General features: G+C 47.8%; 2 protein-coding genes across 15 annotated transcripts in view; both read right to left on the bottom strand.

The window, feature by feature from the left end:
* The window catches only part of KDM5C (lysine demethylase 5C), a 33,602-nt gene extending 25,877 nt beyond the window's left edge, over positions 1-7,725 (bottom strand). For 3 of the 9 annotated variants that reach the window (XM_079123799.1, XM_079123806.1, XM_079123807.1), the window contains exons 1-4: positions 7,077-7,725; positions 3,228-3,305; positions 784-906; positions 318-488 (exon numbers count right to left, since the gene is read on the bottom strand). In XM_079123799.1, coding sequence (XP_078979925.1) covers positions 318-488; positions 784-906; positions 3,228-3,305; positions 7,077-7,226 — 522 coding nt within the window. In that variant the 5' untranslated portion in view covers positions 7,227-7,725. The remainder of the gene's footprint in view (positions 1-317; positions 489-783; positions 907-3,227; positions 3,306-7,076) is intronic. The other 6 variants (XM_079123801.1, XM_079123803.1, XM_079123800.1 and 3 more) reach the window with 4 other exon arrangements.
* A 4,573-nt stretch (positions 7,726-12,298) lies between these two features.
* Positions 12,299-16,829, bottom strand: part of IQSEC2 (IQ motif and Sec7 domain ArfGEF 2) — an 85,155-nt gene continuing 80,624 nt past the window's right edge. For 3 of the 6 annotated variants that reach the window (XM_079123754.1, XM_079123753.1, XM_079123755.1), the window contains one exon: positions 12,299-16,496. In XM_079123754.1, coding sequence (XP_078979880.1) covers positions 15,531-16,496 — 966 coding nt within the window. In that variant the 3' untranslated portion in view covers positions 12,299-15,530. The remainder of the gene's footprint in view (positions 16,497-16,829) is intronic. The other 3 variants (XM_079123751.1, XM_079123752.1, XM_079123756.1) reach the window with 3 other exon arrangements.

The following is a 16,829-nucleotide window of genomic DNA, read 5'->3' as shown; positions in this document are numbered from 1 at the left end:
GCTACAGAGAACTCTAAGACCTCTAACCCTGGGCAGTGTGGGAAAAGAAAAAGGGCCACTAGGAAAGGGTAAGGTTGTGCTGGGGATATAGCTCAGTTGGTAGAGTGCTTGCCTTACAAGCACAAGGCCCTGGGTTCAATCCCCAGCACCACAAAAAAAAAAAAAAAAAAAAAAAAAAAAAAAGAAGGAAAGAAAAATTGATAGGGTAAGGTCTAGCTCCCAGAGCTCCAGTCCATAGAGCTAATTTTATTAAGATAAAGCATGAAAATCCATGTTTGGGGGTAAAGCCTTACTTTATCCCTGCCTGGCATCCTTACCACAAGGTTGGCTCCAGACTGGTACATCTCATAGGGATAAACGATGCGTTCATAGTGAGAGCGTAATAGGGAACCAATGTTTTTGCCTGGTGGGTAGTTGAGACGCTGGGCCACCCGGGCCCACCGACGGTCCTTGCAGATGGCTTCATAACCACCTTCCTCTACCACAATCTGAAAGGACAAGTAGGAAGGGACATGGATGTGCTGTGTATATGGACATGAGGAAGCAGCCCGTAGAAAGGGGAATGGGAACAAATTCAGCCCCTCACTTCATGGGGGGCTACCCCTTTCTCCCGATCTCAAATTTCAGCAAGAGAGGCCAAGATGTTCTGATGACAGCCTGTGCCCTATCAGGCTGTGCCCTTTCAACTGTAGCCTAGAGATCTAATATCCAGAGTAGCAAGGATCCAGAGTAGCACGGTTACTGGGGTTGGGTGGAGGGTATTTGAAAAAAACCTGTTCTTACTTTGCTGAGGCTGTAGAGGTCCAAGATCCGTCGTTCTACATTGGGAATCTTTAAGGAGGAACCCTGGATTTCCCAGAATTTGGCAATCTGGTCCAAGTAGTTCAATTTCACTCTTGTCTGGGCCTGAAGAAGAAATGGCTCAAAGAGACTGGCCAGCCCTTCCCCCAACTCTTATCTTCTGGCCCAGTCTTAGAGAGGAGGAGCAAGGGAAGAAAGCACCCATGTACACTAACCCAGGGCTTTTCCTAGTGAACTGGATCTCACACTGAGCAGTGCTTAGTTCTACCTCTCATCTCCCAAGAGAGAGTCAGAACAGCCAAAGCTTTACATACATTTATTCCCAATCTCCCTGACAGGCTTGTATAAGTATTATCATCTCTTATACCGATGAGAACACAAAGGATCAGAGGAATTATATCACACAGCAAGCACCAAGATACTTGGGTGCCAAACAACTTAAGTTTTAGTTTTCCCTCTGCTACTGATTTGCTGTCTAGCCTCAAGCAAATCAGTTCTAATCTCTGGATCCACCATATTTTTATTATAAAAGGAAAAGAACATAACTGCCAGTCCACCTACCCCAAAGGGGTAAACTCAATGAGAAGGCTAGTAAGGTCCTCTGGAAACTTCAGAATTGTATCTAAGCTCTAAGTAGGTTTCAAAGAATAAAGACTCCAAAGGAATACAATCACCTCCTTATGTACCATGAAACCAGATCCAAGAGTTCCATGAAACTCTTGAAGGACAAGAGTACATGCTATAAGCAGAATGGATTAAACTGAGAGATGGGATTCTGAAAGAGCACCGACACCTGGCCAACTCAGTACCTGACCTGGGGCAAAGATTCTAGGAACAAGGCATGTATCATGCTTGCCCGAACTCAGTGACCCAAGAAGGGCTCCCGAAGGTCCCAATTCTATAAACTCCTCACTCCAGTAAGAGAACCTGGTTGTAGGGAGAATTATTATTAATGTTCATTACTTTGCCCTGATCCCATATGAGGGGAACAATGACACTTCCTTCTTTTTCATAGTTGAGAAGAATTAAGGTCTGTTTATGGTATGTAATGACCTATGGCTCCTTGGCTATGAGAACACTTAAGAGGCCAGAACCAGGGTCTGGGGAGATAGCTTAGTCGGTAGAGTGCTTGCCTTGTAAGCACAAGGCCCTGGGTTCGATCCCCAGCACCCCAAAAAAAAAAAAAAAAAAAAAAAGAGGCTAGAACCATTACTCCTTCTACGTGAACTCTTTAAACTTTCTGACACCCACTCTCTAAAAGACCTGACTTCATCCAATGCCAGGCAACACCTGGCCCTAGCCGAACCCCACAGAACTGATCAGACATGCTTCTCAAAGGAACTGGTATTAAAAGGGTAGAAGCCAGGGACACTGATAAACATCCTGTAATGCAAACAGGCATAGTAGTGCCTGTATTCCCGGTGACTCAGGAGGCTGAGGCAGGAGGATTATAAGTTTGAGGCCGGCCTCAGCAACTTAGCAAGATTAAGATCCTATCTCAAAATAAAAACTAAAAAGTGCTTGGGATGTGGCTCAGTGATTAAGAACCCCTGGGTTCAATCACCCATACAAAATAAGAAAGACAAGACAAGACAAAACATCCTACAATGAACAAGATAGCCCCGCCCATCACACACCATGACAAAAAAAAATGATCTGGCTCAAAATGTCAATAGTAAGGTTAAGGAACTCTGGTCTCAAAGATAAGTAAGCTTTCAGGTCATGGGTATTCAGCTGGGTCCAATCACTCCTAGGATTTCTAGTAAGGCTTATGAATATATAATAATGGTAGAGGAGTGAAAGCACATGTCTAATCTACATCTTTCATGGAAAACTCCAGGACCTTACCTAGAACTGATGTTAATGCACCCACTCTCATTATCCCTGGACATTCTCAATCCCTTGGTGTAGAACCCTATCTTTCCATGCAAAAGGGCCTGGACTTGTTGTACAGAAAAAAGGGGAGAGGGAAAAGCCTACCTGCCTGACCCCTACCTGTCTCTAACCATTCTTGCCTCCACATAGACCAGTCCTTGTGTTGTTCCTGCCCTTCTACCTCACCTCCCACCTTACCAAGCACCATGGAAAGAAGGTAGAAAGCACAGAGCTATAGATGAATTAGATACATGAAGGAAGCATCTCAGCTAGCCCCATATTTCCTTTTTACTAACCCAGGAAGGTAGGTATTGACAGGGGAGTTTCAAAAATAGCAAACTTTTGTGGAAAAGGGGCATTTCCAGCCTTTGGGTCACCAAATCAGAAATGTTAAATGCCCCTGCTCTTGGTTTTATTTGGAGCTCTAAAGCTTCCTCTATGCCCCATGTCCTGACAGTAAAGTACCTCAGCCAGAGAAGGTATGAAGGAAGAGGGATAAGAGCTCAGGTATTCATCCTCCCAACCCAACCACAAGCTACAAGTCTTCTCACCTCTAGCTCATTCAGCCTCTGAATTCGGGGGGTAAACCTGAAGTTGTCCACTTCCACAGCAAAGGGTGGCTGCCAGTCCTGAAAGAATAGAAAGGGGAAAGAAACTAGCATTATCTCAGTGTAGTACAAGACTAGAGGGTAATAAAAGTAGCTCAGCACTCCTTTTACACCTTTCCAGACCTCTAGGCACCCCAGATCCATTAACCTGGCAAACACCCAATCTACCCACTCCTATTTCCCTAACCAGAACTCACAACAGGCCTAGCAGCCCCTCAAGTCTACATCCAAGACTCCATGCACATGCCCTGGGAAATTTCTAGCCCCTCTCAACAGTACAATGTCAGGATTTCAAACCAGAGAGATGGAGCCCAAAACTGATGACCCCCAAACTCTCCTCACACTCACATTAATTCCCTATAACCAAGGCATGTACTGGAAAACACAAAGTCTCTGTAGTCAGAAGACCTGGGTTCATGTTCTAGCTCTACTACTTACTAGTTAAATGATCTTACCTTTCTGAACCTGTTTTCTCACCTGTAAGGTGGGCATATAAACTCCTGCTCTGGCTTCCTCACAAAACCAACAGGAAAAATTAAGGGGTTTTCGAATGAAAACATTATTTAAAGGAGTCATCATTAATACCTGACATCGAAGGTTGACTCCATAAACCAATATACACAAAGGTTAGCTCAGCTCTCACTCTGGCAGAATTTAAAGGTTTGGGACTTTCACCTCTGTTCTCAGTTTAAAGAACCTGAGATAGACACTGCAGGAAAGAACAAGGAACATCAAGAGTCCTCATACTCCCTTGGTCTGGAAGACTTCCTGTGGGTCTTCTCTCATGCCTGGTATAGGAAGATAGGGGAGGAAGCCAGGAGCAGGTAAGTGCTGGGATGCCAGACTGTGGTGGCAAAGAATGGTAAGATTTGAGGAGGGGGAAGTCAGGGAAAGATAATGAAATTGAGTGAGACTCTGCCTTTTCAAGCTGGAGCTTGTTCTCTCCTGCCCAAAGGGTGACTGTAAAGAATCCCCTCTCCAGTACCTCACCCACCCCCGGTCACTATGTCCCAGGCCAAGTTCTCACCTCCTCAGAGCTCTGGCTTTTATTAGCGTGGGGGAAAAAAAAAAAAAAAAAAAAAAAAAAAAACCTAGAATAACCTAGATCAATGCCCTCATTTTACAAATGGGGAAAATGAGGCCCAGAGAAGAAATGTGATTTCTCCAAAATCATATGCTGAGTTCGTGGTAGAGTCACTCATGTCTTCTGACTACAGGTCCAAGGTTCCTGGACTATAGCAAGTCACCAGTGTTCATACATACATGTATACACATGGAAGGAAAGGAAGGGGAACAGTAAGGGGGAAAAGATGTTGACCTCTTCTATATCCACATTTTTAGAAAAGGGGCCAGAGAACTTACACTTGTAAGCATACATACTCTTCCTCACCCCTTCTCCTGAACTCCAGCAAAAGTGGGTAGAAAACACAGTGAAACGGGGAGAAAATTTAGGCTAAAATGATATGGCTCCAGCCCAGTCAAGCTTCCCATGTCTTCTTGCCTCCCATCAGAGCAGGGCACTTCCCTCAGCACAGATAACCCAGGTAGAAAGGTGTTCAAACCCAAAACCCCGGCACCTTCTTTCACACTGGATCAAGTTACAGACAAGAATCAGTGCAACATCAAGCACCCGAGAGGAAACTGCAGAACTGGAAACTACAGAATTGGAACCCTAGAGCAGGAGCTGTGGATGCAACTGATAGCTGGGGAAGGTCCAGCAACTTCCTGCCTTTGGTCTCATACTACTGTGTGCCAATGTGCAATATGGTAATTTTATTAGTATGTGGTGACAAAAAGCTGGTTACCTGATGCAGGAAGTGAGAGCCTTCCAAGCTCCCTTGGTTTGTTCTGGGGTACCAACAATGTCCTCCAACCCATCTATCCCTAGTGTAGTAATACCTGCTCAGCAATTCAGACCCCAAATGACTCATCCTAAGGCAAACCTCCAGTTCCCAGGAACCCATCCACACACAGGTTCCTACCCTGGGCCCAAGCATCACTTGGGTAAGCAGTTCAAATTCCAACCAGAAGAAAGTCACCTGCCTAATGGTAGCCTAGAAGAAAAAAACAAAACAAAACCAGAGCCAGGTGTCTTGGATTGGAGGGGAGCACACTGTTGGGGTAAAGAAGCCTAACAAAGAAATGATCCCTTCTGCTCACACATACGTATACCAGGGACTTAACCAGGTACCCCAAAGCAGGATAACAACACCCAGGTCAGCCTGCCCAGGTTAAAAAAAAAGGAAATTGAGGCCTCAACTAATCCTTATATCAAATATGTTTTTTTCCCTATAAGCCTGCCCAACCACTTCAGGGAGTGCCTCCTTAAGGCTGCCCAGGACTCCAGCCTCTCCCTTCTGCAGGCCTTTCTGACCTCTCACTACCCACTGCCACTCCCTCACCATGGACAAGGATACCTCGGAGATCTGTGGCCAGGATTCAACAAGGAAGAAATTAGCTTACCCAACACCTCCCAGAGGATCTATCTGAAACCAGCCTAGATCTGTGGCTGAACACCAAAAGTACCAAGTTGGATAAGAAGGCCTGTGGTGCCCTCCTCAGGTGGGAATGAGACTCCCCATCCCGAGACACCCACTCAAAAACACCCTGTTCCAGTCAAACTCAATTCCTGCCTTCGGAATCCCAAGTGGTCAATGAATAGCATATATCATTTCTTCTCCATGTTGGCAAGAAAGCAGCCTGTCTGAGACCTTGGGGGATCTCTCCTGGCCTAGCCAGGTCTAGGAGGAAAGACATGGCCTTTTGTTGCTGACATTTGGGAATCAGGTGTTCCAAAGGTAGAATTCCATAGCTCCATTCTGTTTCTGGGGGCCCCAGAGAAAGCCCTCTCCTTTGGGACCTCCCACATTCAGGGCCACATAAATGTGGAAATCTTCTGAGAAGGACTCACAGCCCACACTACCAAGATGACTGGTTCAAGTCTCTCCACAGAAGGCAAGTCTGAGGAATGATGTGCAGGAAAAGGCCCGATACTGCCTTCAACTAGGAAAAGGGGACAATTCCCTGAACCCACCTCAGGGGAAGCAGACAGAGCATTCCCTGTGAGACTGATTTCACGACTGGTCCACCAGGCCAGGATGTTATCATAGATGAATTGGCCTGGCAGGGTGTGAGTAAATATGAGTCAACCCACATAGGAGCAAACCAATGACCACATCAAACACCTTCGCAGTCTCAGTAATTACTCCTTACCTAGTGCCTACTACGCACAGACGCTACCTAGTTTAATCCAATCCTAGAAACAACCATTCCTGGGACTCATTTCACAGACTCAGAGAGATTACATTACTTGCCCAAGGTCACACAGCTGCTAAGCTTCAAAGCGGAGTTTTGAACTCAGGTCTGTCTCCCTTCTGAGCTGTGATCTTTTCACTCCACTATGCCGCCTGCCGTAAGGGAAGTAATAACAGTAGGTGGAAAAAGGGCCTTATTGAGTGGTGCCTTGACCTAAGTGATCCAGAGTAACTAAGAGATATTTGGAGTGCCTCTCTGTGAACTCTTCCCCGCCCACTAGACTCCTTGTCTGGAACCAAGAAATGATCCTGAAAAGCGGGGATGGAGGTAGGATTTAAATCCCAGGTCACTCGTGCGCCTCACGAGAGGACCCCCTGGCCCCAGCACCCTTTCTCCGACCCGCGCCGCATTCACAACGGTCCCAACCACCCCACCTTCCCACACCTCGAGCTGCCCTCCGCCCCACGCTTCACCGCCGGCTACCCTAGTCCTCCATCCCCGGCCTCGCCGCCGGCGACCACCGGTCCCAAGCCTTACCGCGGGTGGGCGGATCTTGCAAATGCCGGACTTCTCCGCGATGGGTCTGATTTTCGCGATGTATCCCAGTGGGTCTCGGAACTCAGCCCAACTAGGCTCGAACACCGGGCACTCCGGCGGCGGTAGAAAGTCGTCAGACCCCGGCTCCATGGTGGGCCCGACGACTGGGCCAGGGATCCGTAGGGCTCGAACCTCCCTTAAGGACTCATGGCGCCGCCGCTATTTGAAACCGAGGCACTGCTCGGAGACTAGGCCCTAAGCCGGGTGGCCGCCGCCCGCCGAGGGCCTAGGGGGGCGTGGGGCTGCCGCACTCTGAGAGTCTCAGGCTGATGCCGCTGCTACCTCCTCTTCGTCTTGTTCCGTTCCTTCTAAACTCTACCGCTGCTTCCTAACTAACGCAGCCTTCACCACTACAGTTACCTCCCAACCGCCGCGGCCTCCATCGCCGCCGCCGCCATCTTGGTTTGTCAGCGTCTCCCCCTCCCTTCACCACAACAAACCGGATCCCTCCGCGGAGTGTCCCTCCGAGCCTCGTTTACGTAGCGTCAGGCTAAACTCCAGGAAGTCTTCATCCCTAGGGGATTTGGCTAAATAGGATTTCACGGGTTCCCTATATGAGAGCGATTACTCAAAAGTACCTTCCCGACTTAGAGAAAATAGTTCACCTCAGCCGCGGAGGAGCAAGGTTGTAATTTGTTTACCGGATCCTTTTTCCGGATGGACCGGCGGTGCACGTTTAAAGGCCAGTGGTGCGCATGCGCATTTTGGAGACAGACCGGAAGAGGAGCTGGTGTCCGTGGGTGGTGGACCCAAACTGACAACCCCCCCCCCCATACCACCACCCAGAGGATCTCAACCAGGTCACCAGCCCAGCTCCAGTGTTTTCTGCCTCTTATCCTTAGTCTTTTGTGTGGCCCGCGGAAGGCGACTGTGTGTGCCTGATTTCGCAGGACCCCTTCTGGCTCGCAGGTGGAGCAAGATATACTGGGCTCCTAGTTCTAGGCCCTGACACCTCTAGGGCTTTGAAAAAAAAGGAAGGCAAGAGGCTTCTCACTCCCCAGGGAATATGGATTTTTAGAATCCTGGAATCCTGGGTCCCAAGTAGAGGAAAGAAATATTTATTTCGTCTAAGGTTATGTAGTGGCCTCTCAGAGATGGGGTTTCCATTCTTAATTCCCAAAGAATAATTAATAGCATTTTAATGAATGCTTTCAACTGTTCTGTATGCACTTCAACTGTGTACATATTTGTGGCACAGTAATATTATAAAACAAGCCCAAGTCTATGTATATTTTAACTGTTGGATGTTTAGCAAGTGTATTTTATCCATCGCCTACCAGTGCTACTATGTAAAACACCTGTATCAGTTTGTAAGCTTACAGTGTACTGCTTCTCAAATGTTTGTGTACAGTGGGGCACAGTGGCTGAGACAGGAGGATTGTGAGTTCAAAGCCAGCCACAGCAACTTGGCGAAACTCTAAGCAACTCAGTGTGACCCTGTCTCTAAATAAAATACAAAATATAAAAAAAGGGAGCCAAGGGTGTAGCTCAGTGGTTAAGCACCCCTGGGTTCAATCCCTGAAACCAAAAAAAAAAAAAGGAAAGAAAGAAAAAGAAAATGACTGTTTATATTGTGTCTATTGTGTAGAGCCCGTCATATGCACTTTATTACTATGTATACATCTACTCCTATTGTGTGCATGTTCCTTGAGCAGTATCAGAATAGATTTGAAACAGACCCCTTTGAAATTAAAAACTTCCTGATAACAGCTTTTACTTCCTCCTGCAGAGCACAGATGCCAAGGAAGCTGAAACTGACAGGTTCTCTAGATAACTAAATCTGCATATGTATATTTCCTGCCTTTTGTTCCACTGTGCCTTCTCTCTTGAACCCCCAAGAAAAAGATTTGAGAGGTCTCTAACTTCCTCCAAGTTGGCTTTGAATAAACCTATTTTCCTTACAAATCTGTCTCTCAAGTTTTTAGTGGAGTGGTGAGCAGTAAGGCCTTTCCCCCGGGTAACAGGTTCATCACAACTACTTCAAAGGAGTATCAAATCAGTATTTTGTCCTTCAGGCATCTACTGAATTTGAGGATCATCTCTATTATTCATCAGGTGTAGGTCTACTGCATGTAGTTTGAATACCAACTGTGCATATATTTAGTATTTATGCACATGCTGATTAAGTGCTTGTTTTGTGTTCCTCTACTGGACTATGAATTCCTTAAGGGCAGTGACTATGTAGCACATACTCAGCACTTGGCATGGTAAGCAGTAAATGTTGAATGAACAAAAGAAAATGAACAAGTGTATAGTTTTGAGCAGAATGAGTATATATTGACTAAAAATAATGTATACTTTTTGCAAACATGTCCCATGTATATTAAGCATCTACCATGAGCTTGGATACATTTCAGGGAGTGGGGAATTTCATTCCTTCATTCAGTTAATTATGTCTAATCACATACTGTGTGCCAATTAGGTAGATTCTACCTACTTCAGGACTGAGTTTAGGAAATCCTAGCTGAGGGAGCAGGTAGGAGCTCACACCCTGGGTCAGACAGGCCTGCCTTCCTGTTCTACCAGCTCTGCCATTTTCTAGTTATATGACCTTGGGCAAGTCCCAACTTCTGAAACTGAAATGGGGATGATAATACCTACGTTGCATGATGGTTGTACTTGGCACATAGCAAGTCCTCAGTATCTGGAGGCTGTTACTTTTGTTTCTGAGAGTCAGCAATCAATATGTCAAAACTCATTAAGAATCTCCTTTGTGTAAGACATTGTGCTAGTGTGTTCTTTTAATCACCTGGATCCTTATATTACCTTGAATGTTCAGGATCTTTATCCCCACTTGGCTTATGAGGAAACACCCCCCAAGTAATACACAGAGTGACATCACATTCTAGTTTTCTAGATGTCAGGGGAAACCTCATTCTCTTCCTGTCAGAAACACATTTTTTGAGACAGTGTCTTACTGTGCTGCCCAGACTGGTCTCAAACTAGGGTGCTCAAGCGATCCTCCCACCTCAGCCTCCCAAGTAGCTGAGACCAGAGGTGTATGCCACTATGCCTGGTTTCTAGCCTGGATTATTAAAAGAACCTCCTTAAAGTACCTGTGTGAGCACATGGTTTATTGGATTGACAGGGATTGAGAAAGAGAAATATAGAGGAATATTATATGCTTTATACATAACAATAAAATCATATATTCAAAATAGTGATAATCAAAATGAATTATGGCCATAGTGGATTATAACTCATTGATTAAAAATCCATGAATCCACATTGATATAAATAAAATGAGGGAAACGACACTTTTAATTTAAAAGTAGAATGCTTAATAATAAATACAGAAGGAATGATGCAGTTAAAAAAATCATCAATGGATGCTCAAACTTTTTCAAAGTAAAAGAAAATTCTATAACACCTACTGCCCAAATCTTGATTTCTAAATGCTGTTCTCTACTAGAGAGAATCAGGGCTCCTTGGAAACAATGACTGATTCCAGAGTTGGAGCAGGCAAAGTATAAGATAGGTCTGGAGCATCTTGTGGTGCTAGAAAAAAAAGGAAGTGCTCAAAGAAAGATGGAGTCATGCCAAAGGACACAGGAGCCAGCTTGAAGGGCTTCCTGCTGGCCAGAGCTGGGACATTCTGAACATTAAAATAAAGAATGATGTTAATGGGTTATATATAACCCATAGAGTAAAATAGCCATGAGTCCATGAAGATATAAATAAATGTGGAAGGAGGAAAAGATCCCCCTTATAGCAGAAAGCCAAGACTACACATGAAAATAATAATGGCATTTGACAATCACCATATGGCAACCTCAGCCATAGTAATTGTTTCAGTGGAGAATCATCAGTGAATGCTAAAACTGGTGGGTGAACGTTTGAGGAATAATAGGATATTTACATAATCTCAACGCATCTCTCCACAAAATCCTCATTAATTATAAGGGAAAATAGTAATTTTACAGTGGAAACACTGTATAGTCCAATTACCACCTAGTATTCCTTTAGCTATTGCCGAGTCCAGTGAGAAAACCCGTTGACAACATAGCAGAGGAGGCCTGTCTGCCTCCATGCTTCATTGTATGCTATGCCCACCAACCGAGCTGCACCCTCCCCTTTCTCACTATGCCACTAATATTTGTATTTTCTCACAACTCCAGGCCTTTGCCAAATGACCTTCTTTAGCATGCCAATTCCTACTCAGTCTTCAAGACTCAGCTAAAGGGGTAGTTCCTGAAAACCTTCTTTGACCCTACTCCCACCCCCAAGTAGGGTTCTTTGTGTCCCCACACACCCAGTGTTTCCTTCCAGACCTGTACTTAGATTGTCCTGACATTATCCCACCAGGCTGTCCAATACTGAAAGTCGTGTCCTACACTGTCCATTATGGTTTACACCATCCATGAGTGGCTATTTAAAATTTATTATTATTATTATTGGTACTGGGCATAGGATGAAGGGGTGCTCTACCTCTGAGCTGCATCCCCAGACCTATTTATTTCTTATTTTGAGACAGGGTCTTGCTATGTTGCCCAGGCTGGCCTCAAACTTGTGATCCTCCTGCCTCAGCCTCCTGAGTTGCTTGGATTACAGGCGTGTGCTACCATATCCAACTAAATTTAATTAAAATCTTAAAATTCAACTCCTCATTTGTATTAGCCTCATTTCAAGTGCTTAGCAGCCTCATGTGTCTAGTGGTTACTGTATTGGACAGCACAGAAAGACTTATTGGACAGTGCTGGTCTAGAACAAAGGTTAAGAACTCCATGGGATCCTAGAACCTTTGACCTTTGATATAAGAATAGTCAATAGGCTTCTTGTCTCCAGGTCCTCAGAGAAATGGGGTGGTGAGATGAATTACACCTCCAAAGTCTGGATCAGGAACCTCAACTAAGAGGGAGAAGGTAGGGGCAGGGACAGCCCAGCGCTAGAACCAAATGAGAAGAAGAAGAGAACTTGGAAAAGAGCTGAAGGAAGCATAAGGAGGTCTCAGAGGGGCCCAAAAGCTTAGTACACAGGTTGCATCAATCAATAAATCAATACCTTATACTAAGAATAAGAACTATTCATGTGGGGTGTGGTGGCACATGCCTATAATCCCAGCTACTCAGGAGGCTGAGGCAGGAGGATCATAAATTCAGGACCAACCTGGGCAACTTAGCGAGTTTCTGTCTCAAAATATTTTTTAAACAGGGCTGGGCTGGGTTGTAGCTCAGTGGTAGAGTGCTTACCTACCATGCATGAGACCCTGGGTTCAATCCTCAACCACACACACACACACACACACACACACACACACACAGAATTATTCATTCATTCATTTCATTACTAGAATCTAAATGACATCAGTACTGTGCCAGGCACTGTGTTAGGCAATGCTATGGATGGAGATGATGCAGCTCAGTGTTACTCTCAAGCTACTTTTGGCCTGGTGGGGAAGATAATGAGAGAATCTTAGAGAATCTGATCAAGGTTATTTTTGTGAAGGATGGTCCCTTTAATTCTATGTTGCAAAAGTGGGAAAACCTCCATCGGGGATATTGGCGGTGCAGGGGGCACTCTGGCAGGGGGAAAAGGCACAGGTAAAATACTGAGATTGGAAAGTACACACAGGCACTTTCAGAGAAGAGCAAGTGGATGGTCTAAGTGTGAGTGAGGAATGAAAGACTATTGAGATCAGCTGGTTACCCCATGGAGGACTCCCAGTGTCAAGACCAGCAGTTTGCACTTGTTTCTGTAGGTGGCCCAGAATACTGACTGTGTGCCTGGCAGAAGGTACTTCACTTCATCTGGTAACAACTGTACTTCAAGATTGTTATCCCCACTTTACAGGTGAAAAACCAGGCTCTGAAGGGCTGGGTGACCCACTAAAAGCACAGTCAAGTCACTGGGGCAGGATCTAAGTGCTAAAGGCTGAGCTCTGGGAATATGCAGTCAGCCTCAAGCTGAAGGCGGGAGAAAGGGGAGCCATCAAAGGTGGTCCATCTTGGTTTACCAGAGAAGAAACAAACAAAAAAAAATGCTGATTGGATTTGATGGGGACCTTGGTATCTAAGTTCTTGAAATGCTCAGGTCTGGTTTGCAAGGAGGCATCAAATGCTTAGATGGACTCAGCTGCTGCTTTTTTAGTTGTCTTCCTGGGATGCCTTTAAATGTGAATGAGGAAGAAAACCAAGACATTGGTCCAAGTTGCTAAAGAGTGGGGCCATCCAAACCATTGCCTCTTAGAGGACATTCCAGATTCTCAGAATACAGCAAAAATATTAACTGAATACTGCTTCTGGGGACCCTGCTGACCCTAATGAAGAGCTATTGCTCTGCTCCACCCCTCCTGTGCTAAGTCAAAAGCCAGGACATAATCAGCTACAAAGAGGTTAATTTCATAGGGAAGCAGCTTAGGGCGCTGGAAAGGGGCCTGGGCTAGAAATCATGAAACTGCATCCTGACTTTCTGTGTGGCCTGTCCCCTCCTCTGTAAACTAAAGGCAGTCCAGTTCTTTGTTATCTAACATCCTAAGTGTATACAAAGAGCTCTTATAAAGAGCCTTGCATCCCAGCCCAAATCACACTCCCACCCTCAAGGACAGAAATGTGATCAGCCATTGCATGCAGGGTGGGGGCTCCAAGACAAAGCCAGGTCAGTCACAGGAATAGAGGCCACAATAGTATGGAAGTATACAACCTGTCAAAGGAAAATAAGGGAACTAATTTGCTGAGCACCTCTTCATCCTTGTTGTTTGACACTTGTTAGCTCATGTCATCATCATAATCCCTGTGGCAAGGGCTGACCACCCCAAGTTGTAAATTGAGGAAACTGAGGCTCAGAGAGGGTGACACCCTGAAGTTCACAAGCCTAGGAAATGAAAACCCCAAGATGTGAACTGGATCAACTCCAGAGCCCACACTCTTGCCACTCTGTCACACAGACTATGTATGAAATAAGACAGGGAAACCTTTCTTGTTCCACCTCCTAACAAACCAAAGCATCTCGCCCACTGAACTTCTACCATTAGCGCATCACCTCCCCAGGCTAAGGCCTCTTTCTCCATGGGCTCCACAGTGGGGATAGGGGACATAAGTAGGAGGCAGAGGCGGGAGGTGAGCACAAGTTCTTTTATGAGGCATCAAATATACATTCTTATATACAAGGAGGAAAAAAAGACAATGCCTGAACCCCAGCTCCTCTCCAGACAGCCCCTCCCACCACCACCCTCCCTGGCCCCCAAGCCCCAGGGTCCCTGGCCTTCCATACAGCCAGGGTCCATCTGTCTGTCTGTACTGCAGCCCATAGTGGAGAGGGGAGAGGAAGGCAGGAGCTGAGAAAGGAGCTGGATGTGCGGGGCAAGAAGAGGAGCTGAGGCTTGTAAAAAATATATTTATAATAAATAAACAGGGCTGCAAAAGGGCTGGAAAGGCAGCAGAGATTTTGACGGACAGAAGGACTCAGGCATTCTGGCTCCCAGCCCCGGCTCTGATGGCTTCAATCTCTGCCTCAGGAAAGACATCTTGGGCTCAGGATGGCCCTCTGGGAGCTTCCCCCCAGGGCTGATGCTGGGTGCCCTGCCCCAGAGAGGTGTGTGTGGGTGATATTTATAAAGTGCATTGTCTTCGGTTGTTGCTGGAGGAAGTGGAAGGGAATGGGGGGCATGCAATATGGGTGAGGGAGGGCAGTGCCCTTCTCATCCCAGACCTGAGCCCCCCCTAAACCTGTCTGGACTTTGATCAGGATAAGAACGTTGCAGGGCGAGGCAAAGTTCCTGAAGTCAAAGAGGTCTGGGCTGGAGCTTACTGGAGAGAGGGCATAGACTGGCTCAAGAGAGGAAGCACTGCCCCACATGGGGGCCAGCCCAAGCGGGGTCCCACCCACCCAGTGCATTGACAGTCTGTGTCCTCCAGCAGGCAGAAAGACACATGGAGGTGTGTGGCCAGGCCCTGAGGTCAGAGAGAGGGCCGAGCCAGCTGAGGTTTGGCCACAACTCTACAGAGCTCTCTCCTAGCCCCACACGGCCAGAGGAGCTCTGGGGAAGCCTTCACCCCTACAGCTCCGACAGCTGCACTTTTCCACCAGCCAGAGCTGTGAGGGGGCTCACTTTGACCCGGAGGTCTGAGGCCACCGAGCCAGACCTCCAGGGAAAAGGTGGGGACAGGAAGACAGATGAAAGAGGATGAGGCTCTCTGAAAGGCCCTCACCACTCCCCAGCACTGGAGCGCCCTGAATCCAGGCTGCAAGTGGCAAGGGTCCTTTAATCTGGAAGGAAACCCCGTGGCATCTGCAGGGGCTTGGAGGAGGGGTCCTGAGGCAGGGAGGAAGTGGAGCGGAGGACATTGCTATGTGTATATATATTTTGAAAAAAACTGAGGAGGGAGAGAAGGGCAAGGTCCCTCTCCTGTGAATTCCCCCAGACCTTCCTGTTCCCCAGCTCACTTGCTCCATTCATCAGACCACGGTGCTGATCCGGCTTGGCTTGGCCTTGGGGTTTGCACTGGGTGGGTTGGCAGTGCCAGGGGGCCCAGAGGCGTGCAGCGGGCCATGGGGGGAGGTGGGTGGCAGAGGTGAGTGCGGGGTGTGTGGTGAGGGTGGGGGGAGGGGCGGGTAGGAGGGGTGGGGTGGGATGGGTGAGTGGGGTGACAAGGGTGACTGGGGGTGGTGGGGGTGGGAGTAGGAGCCCCCTGGTGGCCGGGACCCAGGGCCCCCAGCTGCGCCTGCTGCTGGCATCATCTGTGGGTGGTGACTGAAGATGAAGTGCTTAGGGCCCTGTTTATGGGCAGGAGGGTGCTGGGGGGCAGGACTGTACAGGGGCAATGGGGATGTGGGCTGGTGCAGGGGGTGGCGGCCATGTGGGGCAAACTGAGGGTGTCCTCCAGCCCCCCGTCTGGGAGCTCTGCCTGGCCGGCCCAAGGTATAGTGCTGAGGCCCTGGGACGGGGCCATGGGCATGGAAGTGGCGATGTGGCCCCACAGGTGGGGCTGAGGCGGGTGGTGGTGGAATGGAGCCCAATTGGGGCAGGGGTGGGGGCTGCTGTGGAGGTGGGGGCAGAGGAGGTTGCTGGGGTGGGAGGTAGGGTGGCGGGGCAGGGCCCGGTCCTTGGCAATACTGGGCATGCAGGGCCTGGAGCTTGGACTGCCCATCAGGCAGCACCCCCAGGCCACCGTGGCTGTGACCATGGTGGTGGTGGTGGTGGTGGTGGTGGGTAGAGGAAGCAGATGAAGAGGAGGCAGAGGCCTGGCCTGTTGGCGGTGGTGGCATCTGGAAGGGCCCCTTGCCCCGCTTGCTTCCAAATAGGGAGCCCAGGAAAGATGAGGAGTTGGAGACTGGCCTCTGGCTCTTGTACTCCTCTGGCGGCGGGGGTGGGGGCGGAGGTGGCATCCTCTGGTGAGGGCGTGGACTGCTAATAACAGACCCCTGGAAGGGGGGAGGGGGGGAAGTCAGGCCAGTCTAGACATCCTAGACCCCCAACCCTAAACTCCATCCCTGTTTCTGAGGGCTGGAGCTGGGGAGACAGGGACCCCCCAAGTGATGATGGAAACTCAACAGCAGTCCTGTACTTGTACATGGAGCTCCCCAGCTGTCAAAGCTCTGCTGTCACATCCACTATCTCGGATGAGCCTCAGCAGGCAGAGGAAGAATTAGTAGGACCTCCTCTTCACACCCATTTTGTAGGTCAGGAAAAAGTTAGGCCCAGAGAGCAGAGTGACTCGCTCAGGGTCAAAGAATAGGACTTGGAGGTAAGAGCTT

This window comes from Sciurus vulgaris (genome assembly GCF_902686455.1).
Source record: "Sciurus vulgaris genome assembly, chromosome: X".
Classification (NCBI taxonomy): Eukaryota; Metazoa; Chordata; class Mammalia; order Rodentia; family Sciuridae; genus Sciurus; species Sciurus vulgaris.
Note: the sequence above shows the minus strand (reverse complement) of the source record. Positions and strands in the feature narration are given on the sequence as shown.